This window comes from Lytechinus variegatus, chromosome 14, assembly GCF_018143015.1.
Source record: "Lytechinus variegatus isolate NC3 chromosome 14, Lvar_3.0, whole genome shotgun sequence".
Classification (NCBI taxonomy): domain Eukaryota; kingdom Metazoa; phylum Echinodermata; class Echinoidea; order Temnopleuroida; family Toxopneustidae; genus Lytechinus; species Lytechinus variegatus.
Genome location: NC_054753.1, coordinates 9302368 through 9313531, shown reverse-complemented (window position 1 = coordinate 9313531; position 11164 = coordinate 9302368). Strand labels below are relative to the sequence as shown.

Below are 11164 nucleotides of genomic sequence, written 5' to 3'. Positions count from 1 at the left end.
TGCATTCTTCTCAATTTTGAAGTTTGATGGAGTATCTGTTACTTGCAATTTAACTCCAGATTATTTTGCAGAAGCTAAATTTCAATTTTTGCTATATGATTCAACAATTTCCATTTCTATGTTGAGAAGTCAGATGTAACTATATATTGTCCATTTGGAATTTCTATGCTTTTTTATGAAGAATATATACAATAGGTTCCCTGTTGTGATTCAGCAAGTTGATTATTGAATTAATGCCCTCATCGGTAGCATGGATATTCATGTAGACATAGATAGCATGTCTGTAGAGAATATGCGCCGTTCTGCTCGCATAAAGAAACTAACAGAAAAAGCAATCATGCAAAAGAAAGATGATGAGTTGCAGGGCAAATTTTATTCAGAACACCTTGACCTGCTAACAACCCTAAAGGACACTGATAGATTGCTCTCTTCATTCCCCATTGACGAAAATGAACTTTCTCTGCGGAAATCTGATATTTCTGCAAGATTCGATTCTCTGCGAAAAGTTGCAAGTGAACTTGAAGAAATTCAAGGCGGTGTGAATGAGGACATAGCCAAGCATTTAGATGAGCTTTCCCCAATTATTGTAGACACAATTTCAAAAATTGTGGTTGCCGTTTCTGAATCACGACGGGAAACATTCATTGAAGCACCCTCTGTTTCAAAGAAGTCTGCTGCGTCTAAGATGTCGAAAATGTCTACAATTTCTTCAAAAAGGGCAGTTGTAGCAGCTGAAGCGGCAGCATTGCAAGAGAAACTTGCTGCTCACAAGCGCCAGAATGAATGCCAGATGGTGTTAGAACGCCTCGAGATGGAAGAAGATGCTCGAAGGAAAGAAGCATCACTCAAGATAGAACAGCTACGAAGAAAACTAGAAGAGGAACGCCTAGAAGGTGAACTAAAGGCACAGGAGGCAATGATAAGAGTGTATGACGAAGTAGAAGATGATGGTGCGTCAACAGATACGATGAGATCGACAAAACAATTGATTAAATCCCCTAATCAAGATGACAAAAGGGTTAAGTCGCAAAAACATGACGCCTCCATCGATCCTCCTGTCAAAAAGAGCAAGGCCTTAAATCCTGATTCACCTGTCTTCCAGCCATCTCATTCTTCAAGCGAGGCCCAACAGAATGAAAGTCTAGCAGAAGTTCTCACTCGAACGATGACACTTAGTCGGTTACCAATTCCTGAGCCTCCAGTATTTATGGGTGATCCTCTCCAATATCCTGACTGGCTATCAGCTTTCACAACTTTAATTGAATGTCGTGGAATTCCCTCTGGTGAAAGGATACACTACCTAAGAAAGTACATTGGAGGATCAGCAAGAGAGGCTGTCAGCGGCTTCTTTTTGCTGAGGTCTGAGAAAGCATATGAACAAGCCAGAGAAATACTTGAGAAGCGTTTCGGCAACCCCTTCACCATTTCAGAAGCCTTTCGATCCAAACTTGACTCGTGGCCAAGGATCGGCAATAGGGATTCCAAAGGCCTTCAGAAACTTTCAGATTTCTTGCAACAATGTCTTCAAGCATCATCAGAAATCAAAGACTTGGAAATCTTGAATGACATTCGGGAGATGAGCAAAATTTGCATGAAACTTCCGGATTGGATTGTACACAGATGGAATCGCACGGTAGCGAAAGTCAAGAAAGACAATGGCAGGTATCCATCATTCAGAGAATTTGTCTCATTTCTATCAGAAGAAACTGATATTGCCAATGATCCGTATGTTACATATGACACAGTAAAGGCAGGAAAAGACAAGAATCATAACGATGCTTTCCAGATACAGGAAGAAAGCAAGAATCCTACATCTCGTCAACAAAGGACAACCTTCTCTGTAGCCAGCAAGACAAGCACTACCCAGAAGACATGTGTCCTCTGCAAACGGCAGAATCATGGGTTGAATGAGTGCTGGGACTTCAATCAGAAAACTTTGGAGCAAAGGAGAGATTTAGTGAAGAAAGAAGGTCTTTGCTTCGGATGTCTCTCCAAAGGTCATATGTCAAAGCAGTGTCAAAAAAGGGCTGAGTGCAAGAAGTGCAACAAGCGCCACCCAACAAGTCTACACAATGAGACACTAAATCAGCTGTCTACGGAAAGAAAACATGATCAAAGTGAGGCACAGTCTACTCAGACCAAAGAAGTTACCAAGGAGAAAGAAGCTTCTTGCAACAGAGTCAGGTCAGATGTAGATGTTTCTCTCACATCGATGGTGCTGCCTGTTTACCTATCTAGTTTGGATGACCCTCAGAAGGAGATACTAGTATATGCCTTACTAGATACGATGTCGGATACAACATTTATCACAGATAGTATTGGAAATGACCTACAGGTGTCCTCTGAAACTGCGATGTTAAGTTTGACTACAATGACAGATTCCAAGACAATTCCATGTAGGAAATTCAAGAATCTTGTCGTTCGAGGTTTTAAGTCAGCAGTAAAGATACCTCTTCCTGCTGCATACTCCAGGGACTCCATCCCTCTTGATGAAGCTCATATCCCCACAGAAGAGACAGCCAACAAGTGGACTCACTTAAACAATATCTCGAACCAGCTCGCACCAAAGCAAGATTGCCCCATAGGTCTGCTCATTGGATACAATTGTGCCCGTGCTCTTGCACCAAAGAATTGCATTCTTGGAAAGAATGATGAGCCATTTGCAGTAGAGACGGAGTTGGGATGGAGCATCGTCGGTGGTTCTCAGAACGACTCCACAGAGAGCTTTGACACGATTGGGCAGACATATCGTACTCTCAATGTGAAGGTAGCAGATCCTAGTCTGACAAACAGTCAGTCTAATGTGAAGTACATTTACAAGACACAGTTAAAGGAAGTTACTGCTGGAGACTTCCTTCAGATGATGGAAAGAGACTTTCATGAATTAGACAGAAAGGAAACGATGTCTCAGGAAGACAAGAAATTTCTAAAGATCATCAAAGATGGAATCCACCAAAGGGATGATGGGTATTATGAAATGCCCTTACCTTTCAAGAAGGGTGAACCTGATCTGCCTGACAATCGGAAAGCTGCTATGAGCCGACTTCACGGATTGAAAAATCAGTTCCTGAAGAGACCAAAGTACCATGAACACTACATGACTTTCATGAATGAGATTCTTAAGCGAGGTGATGCTGAGAAGATTCCCACAGATGAAGTGTCTACTTCAAGCAGTTGGTATATACCACATCATGGTGTATATCACCCTAAAAAGCCGAACAAAGTCAGGGTCGTATTCGACTGTAGTGCTCGATACCAAGGAACCTGTCTGAATGATCATCTTCTACAAGGGCCCGACCTGATCAATCCCCTTATCGGAGTTCTGTGTAGATTTCGCCAAGCACCTATAGCCTTCACTTGCGACGTAGAAAAGATGTATCACCAGTTCCGTGTGACGAAGGAACATCAAGACTATCTCCGTTTCCTGTGGTGGGAGGATGGGGATCTCTCAAAGCCCCCAGTGGATTATCGAATGAAGGTCCATCTCTTTGGAGCCACTTCTTCTCCGGGATGTGCAAACTTCGGGCTGAAGCAAATAGCAGAAGACCACAAAGTCCTTGGTGTAGAAGCTGCAGAATTTTTGAAGAGGAATTTCTACGTCGATGATGGCCTAAAATGTGTATCCTCTGAAGAAGATGCCATTGACCTTATCAAGAAGGCAGTGTCTATGTGTGCCAAAGGTAACCTGCGTCTTCATAAGTTTGTCTGCAACAATCAACGAGTGACAAGCAGTATCCCCGAATCGGAACGAACTGTTGTTGCAAAGACTAGTCTGGAACTCGGTCAACAAGGCTCCACATCAATTGAAAGAGCACTTGGGATACAATGGTGCATCAACTCAGATGAATTCTGTTTCAGACTAACCCTCAAGGATCATCCCCTGACAAGACGCGGAATTCTTGCCACCGTTGCTTCCATTTACGACCCACTTGGTTTGATTGCACCTGTGGTTCTTGTTGGAAGACAGATTGTCCAGGAAATGTGTAGACAAAAGATGGACTGGGACCATCCTGTTCCTGAAGATCTCCGTCCACAATGGGAAAAGTGGAGACTTGAGATTCTGAAACTTCCCAAAGTTACGATCCCTCGTTGCTTCGAACCACAAGACTTTGGGACACCTCAGGAAGTGCAGCTCCACCACTTTTCAGACGCCTCCTTATCAGGATACGGTCAGTGCTCCTATGTGCGTCTAAAGGATGAAAATGGCAAGGTCCACTGCTCCTTAGCCATGGCAAAGGCAAGAGTGACTCCTCTAAAGCCAACAACAATCCCAAGGTTAGAACTCCAGGCAGCTACCTGCTCCGTGAGAATTGCTAGTATCCTAAATGATGAACTTGACTACGATTCTCTCACGCACCACTTCTGGACAGACTCAAAAGTTGTTCTTGGCTACATATACAACGAGACTAGGCGCTTCCATATGTATGTTGCCAATCGTGTTGAACGCATACTTCAGACTTCATGCCCAGAACAATGGAATTATGTATCCAGTGCTGAGAATCCTGCTGATCATGCTTCTCGAGGATTGACGACAGAAGAAATGCTATCATCCAACTGGCTTACAGGACCTACCTTTCTTTGGAAGAGTGAGATTCCTACACAAGATGTCGATGTTGAGGTTTCTCCTGACGATGTTGAAGTGAAATCAGCAGCTACTGTTCATGTTACACAGGTGGAGAACTTCACATATTTCGAAGATAGATTGACTCGGTTCTCCAGTCTTCATAATGCAGTGTCAGCAGTTGCAGTGATAGTAAAGTGCTGCTACAGAAAGAAGGACCTGAGCATTGATGAAGTAGAAGCAAGACGAATAGCGGAAAGGAATATTATCCGTGCAATTCAGAAAGAAGCATTTCGTGAAGAAAGGAAGCAAATCAAGTCAGATCCCTCAGTCGGTTCAAAGTCCAACTCATTGAAGCAGCTTGACCCTTTCCTTGATAATGACAATCTTCTACGGGTGGGAGGTCGGTTGAAAAAGGCCGAGATGATGTATGGTGCAAAACATCCTATCATCCTACCAAAGCGAAGCCATCTATCCAACCTCGTTGCCTTGCACTATCATCAAAGAACTGCACATCAAGGAAGAAATCTGACCATCAATGCCATTCGTTCCAGTGGATATTGGATCATTGGTTGCAGGAGTATTGTCTCATCTCTAATCAGCAAGTGTGTAATCTGTATCAAATCCCGAGGCAAGCCAAGAGGACAAAAGATGGCCGATCTACCTCAGGATAGAGTAGACCCTTCTCCTCCTTTCACCTACTGTGGACTTGACTGTTTTGGTCCCTTTACTCTCAAGGAAGGAAGAAAGGAGATAAAGCGATATGGGCTCATTCTTACCTGTATGGCTATGAGGGCCGTACATATCGAAATGCTAGACGATCTGTCCACCGATGCATTTCTCAATGGACTAAGATGTTTCATTGCTATCCGGGGAAATGTTCGCCTCATTCGTTGTGATCAAGGATCTAACTTCATTGGAGCCAAGCATGAATTGAAAAAAGGCCTCCGTGAATTAGATGGAGATCGCGTTGCCACTCAATTACTTAAACTTGACTGCGAATTCAAGATGAACCCTCCTTCTTCAAGTCACATGGGAGGAATCTGGGAACGACAAATCAGGAATGTCAGAAATGTTCTCGATGGAATACTAGAACAGTCAGGAGCTCAACTAAATACATCCTCTCTTCGAACGTTCCTGTACGAAGCTATGGCTATCATCAATAGCAGGCCATTGACAGTTGAAGATCTGGAATGTGCGGATGGTCCACTCCCCTTGACTCCGAATCATGTCTTGACCATGAAGTCAGGTATTGTGATGCCCCCACCAGGAAAATTTGAGAGAGAAGACCTCTATCTCTCAAAAAGATGGAGACGTGTGCAATACTTAACAGATCTCTTTTGGATTCGTTGGAAGAAAGAGTATCTTCACACCCTCCAAACCAGGAAGACCTGGCCAAAACAACAGCGAAACTTCGAGGTAAATGACATAGTCATGCTACAAGACGATGGTCTTTGTAGAACACACTGGAGTATAGCCAAGGTTGTTCAGACTTTCGTAAGCGATGATGGCTTTGTTCGTCGAGTTAAACTTCTCAAGGCAACTCCGGACTTAGACAAGAATGGAAAACCTCTCCAAAAGAGAACTGTGCTTGAAAGACCTGTCCACAAGCTGATCTCCTTAGTCCCTAACTCCGACTAAGTTTACCCCTTTGACTCTTTCACTGATATTATTTTGTCTTATGGTTGTTATATATATATATATATTTACATATAGACAACCCTTTTTATTTGCCTATCTTTGAGTGACTTGTGTAAGAGATTTCTTACCTGATATTTATGGTGATTATATTTTTTGCTATTGATTGTACTTTAATGTGTTTTATTCACATTCTGGATATTATGTGTGTATCTATACATATATATAATATTCAAAACAAAAAACAAAGAAAAAAAAAATCAAAGAAGATTTTTGGGTGGGAGTGTGGCTGCCCCCAATCTCATGTTGGCAGCTTCCCGCGCCCCTTGTGGATGCGCGTTTTTTACTTTATTGTCTACGCGCTGCGCTAATTAGTTTTAAGTCTCTTTACCAGTGATTCTTCCGATAATTAAAGATAATTCTTTGTTTTTACATTATTTAAATTGTTAATCGAACGAATTGGATCATAATTCTTGTGTATAATAGTAGTTTATATTTTCCAACACTTTCTCGGTCTAACTTGCCAATTCAGTGTAATTATAAAACACATTTTTCTTGATTATATTTTTATGATATCAATGCGCGCAAAGTGCCATGACAACCCAAAATAACTATTTTCTTGATTTTGTCACTTTGCTGTTATTTGACCTATAGAAGGAGACCTTTGTTTACGGCTCCTCTGCAAAATCTGTTTTAACATTACTGCCATGCAAACGTTATTTATGTCCAGCCAACGAGGTGAGTTGGATCGAAAGAAGTTTTATTCATGATATTGTTGATATAAATTATTAATCAATTCTTTATTTTCATGTAATATTATTCTAACGATTGTGGAATATGATGGATATTTATGTTTCGGAACTTGGTTGATATTGATGTGCTTTTGTTTAAATTACGTAATTGTACTTGAAACTTAGTGACATGACATTTGGTTATGAATGATGAGAATTAGTTAAGAATTATTGTATGAAATGTTATATGATCGTATATGTCTTGTTTGAAATGTCATAGTTGAGGAAATTTCACTAAAAGAGTAATTTAATAAGACTTGATTAATATATGTTTAATTGGAAAAGATATATCATTGCAATGTTATGAAATATGAAATTAATTGTTTTAATTGTTCAATGTTTGTTACAGTTTCATGGCACTGTTTGGAAATAAACTTTCAACATCCGTCTAAACGTTGGATCTTTTGACTTTGTGTAAATAACTTGGTGGCAGTTACACTCTGTGCCAGTGATTGAACACAGTTATAACTTATTCAGGCTATATTTGATTGTTTACAGTTACCGTTAGCATCTCGCTCCTTCTCACAACACTGTGATTTGCTGTGACAGTGCATTGGGTATGCACAGTACGGTACGGTACAGTAGCGATGCGATAGCCGGGGCGAGCGGGCGGCGACTCGCGGGCGCCCGTTGGGTTAGTAGATTATGAAGCATGCGAATTTCGGTAAAAAGACATGCAGTTTACTTCCCAACAATACAGTAGCTGGTTACTTGATCCTTGTCATTTCAAAGGCGATCACTGGTTTCCGCTGCCACCATGATCCAATACAAAGGACTCTGGTGGAGACTTTGGTATGAACGTATATACAGGTTTATTATACAGGCCAGCTAGGCAGGTCAATCAACAGGCATGGTATCCATGTTGCGGGAGGTGTATGGAGTGCTTAGATATCCATACTGATATCGTAACAGGCACGTGCCCCCCGCCCCCATCGGCCGGCCTAAAAAATAAAAATAAAACGGGAAAAATGAGAAAAAAAGGAGAAAGGAAGAGAAACGGTAGTGGGAAAGAAGAATATATTGTTCCTTATAATGTTATATTATATCATGATTATATTAAATAAGAAACTTTTTTTCATAACTTAATGAAACATAATATGCTCAGGGCCTATCTTCATTGTTCCTGGTGCTCACATTGTCTGTTTAACGAGATATATAATCATGTTGTAATACAACCTCCCATTTTCAAGTCAATACACAGCAAATATATTTCCTCGCACTTCAAGTTATTATTGTTTATGTAATTACATTTGCTTCTTTTTCATGACTACTTAAAGTGACTGCCCCAAATTTTTGACTTTCCGACCTAAAAATTGATATTCTGCTACACATCTTGTGCATCATGGGTATACTAAACGATTGATACGAGCGCGAAGCGCGGTCGGAATAAAATTGATATGTCAGACCTAAAAACGGCACACTCATTTCATGTTTTGTAAATCGTGAAAATGATGGGTAATTGGATATCTTCCTACATTAATAATGCAAGCGCGAGGAGAAAATTGTTTATATTCAGATCTGAAACTGGATAATTCAAGCCCCTTTCAAAAGTGGTGTTGCGACTGGTTACAACCGTTGCGATTATGTGCAACATACACGAGCAAACGTGAAAGCCCTTTGAACACGTTTTAGATAAATCTAATAAGCCTAATGAGAGCGCGAATTTTGTATATATTCAGGCCTGAAACTGGAAATTTTATGCACTTTCATAATTATGAATAGGATGCAATCGTTAATATTTTTTAACAATCAGAGCTAGTGCGAATCGCGAGCTGAATTTTTGTATATAGGCTGTCATGAAAAATCAAAATGCGAGCGCAATGCTTGCCGATACGTCTTGACAATCACACCTGAATAGAAATGTGAGAACTTTATGGAATACAAAGACAATAGGTACTTGGTAAATCAATTATGTAATATGACCCCACAGCTCGAGATGAGAATGTTGATATTCAGACCATAAAACGTACATTTTACAGAGTACTTTTTAAAAATCAATTTGTCAATCAAACTTTATTTATTTATTTATTTATAAGTCTTTTTTAGTAGGGTAGCTCCATCAGTAATTGATATACTGTTGTCCTTGGAGGCCCTACAAACTAAACACTGAAAGCTCGATATCCGATCTGAAGTTTGTTTTGTATATTGACTTTAAGTTTCAAGTTCCATTTCATACTCTGGAGCAATATACAGGCCATACGAGCGCGAAGCGCGAGGGAAAATTTCATATAGTGATAATTTTTTTTACCCAAGTCTTCTCTCACATTAGTTTATTCACTCGTCAACCTTCTCTTATTTTCCCCTCTTCTTTTTTTCTCTATTTCCCCTTCATTTTCCTTTTTTTCTCCCCCTCCCCTTTTTTTGTTCTGCAAATGGGGGGGGGGGGTGGATCTATGCTAGGCCTATATGGGTGTGTAAACACGTGGGCATCATTTTCTTTTAAAAAATTTAAGCGAATAGAAACATTTGAAATTAAAATGTAAGTTTATGATAAATTTTGAGTAAAACAAAATCGATGAAAAACAGGAGAGCGATTAGGCTACTTACAGTAACTATGAATCTTATGTCATACTCATTACATTAATTTTTGTTTGTATAAATATATGCCCACCATGACAATTGTGCTATGGGGGTGATTGTACACAGCACCCCCATCCGCATAGCCTGGGGGCCACTTACATTGGCGAGTGGATATCATGCGCGACCAAAAAACAGCGTAAAAAGGACGTCTTTTTCAAGATAGGACACGTTACGTACGTAACGTGAAAAGGGTGTCAAAACACAAAAATAATGAAAAAGGGTATCTATTTCGCCAGGAAAGTTACGTGTTTAGGGTCAAATTTGCGGGGATGATAAAACAAAATTAAAATGTTTTATAAAGGATGTCCTTTTTGCCCCAACACTACGTGTTTAGAGTCCGATTTGCGCAAAGTGGGGAAGAATAAACCAAATGATGTGTAAGGTAAAACCGACGACAGAAGGACCCGTGACATAACAATGAAATATTTCCTATAGGCCTACTTGTTTAGGGGTTCATTTCAGGGAGTATTTGCCAAGATCGAGTATCGTTTTGTTTCCTATGCTTGTTAAGTGTAGGGATTCACACGCCGATACTTGTTAAGGGGTGCATTTTCAGAATATGGAAATTACATGTCTAGGGTGCTTTTCGAGACCCAATGGTCGCGCATGGTATCCACTCGTCAATGGAAGTCCCCCCCCCCCCAGGTCGCATAGTTAGAAGCAGGCCCCCGAAGCTACCGCCATTTTGTTTAATCCATTAGAAGCTAAAATAAGCCCATTAATATTAATTTCGTACGATGCTCCCTCGTCAACTGTGGTTTTGTACGTGTATTAGGCAATACGCACACCAGCGCAATGACAAAGGTCAAGCAACTTGGCAAATTTATTAATGTATTCATTTTGTTACGCGCTCGTGACGCGAAGGATTCAGCAAATCAAGCAAGCGCAAATCTGAGACGATACGTTGCGCTTTATAAAGTATCGATATCACAAGAGATATTAAAAACAAAACAATGTTTGTATTGCGTCTTATAGGCCTATGCTAATTCGAAAAGGGAAGATGAAAAGAGTAGATCAAGTCGCGATTAGGTAAAAAGGTGGAGGTGGGGTGGGGGCAAATCATGGTTATTACAATGATATGGTATTCATTTTCACTGGTTGAGTATGAATACTGAAAAAAATAACTTTCACCACTAAAAGAGTCATTTCTTGTTACAAATTTAATTTGGAGAAGAAAAAAAAAATCTTCATGGATCCCCGTGCCTGCTTTCTTCTGGCGTCCGTTTCATAATGAATTACACTGAGTTATTTAAACATCGCTATTATTGTGATAACCGTGGGAACCTTGATTATGATTGGTATTCGTAGTTACCATACTCTTAACTCATGATGAAACGGGCCCCAGTTTATCATGCTCAATATGTTTCCTGTCCCCTTTATTCTCCAGCATTTCTTACTCTGTTTTTTTCCATTTAATCATTTTCCCACTCATGTTCTTTTGTGCCGCCCTTCTCCTACATATGAAGAGCTCACTTTTAAAAGGGGTTAGGTCCATTTTTAATCAAATTTGATTTTTATGTCTTAATTAATTTTTAGTAGCTCTATAAGATGATACCATAGAAAAGTTGAAATTCCCATAAAAAAAAGTGAACTA

At 40.2% G+C, this 11164-nt stretch overlaps 1 protein-coding gene across 1 annotated transcript; it reads left to right on the top strand.

Moving 5' to 3' along the window:
• Positions 1–250: 250 nt before the first annotated feature.
• On the top strand, positions 251–6202 carry LOC121427921. The gene has a single exon (XM_041624498.1). It carries the CDS (start codon positions 251–253, stop codon positions 6200–6202), a length of 5952 nt encoding a protein of 1983 aa, XP_041480432.1.
• Positions 6203–11164: the final 4962 nt, after the last annotated feature.

Bases quoted from the DNA above. Each gene is read 5' to 3' on its own strand.
- LOC121427921 (XM_041624498.1), top strand. From the start codon at position 251: ATGGATATTCATGTAGACATAGATAGCATGTCTGTAGAGAATATGCGC.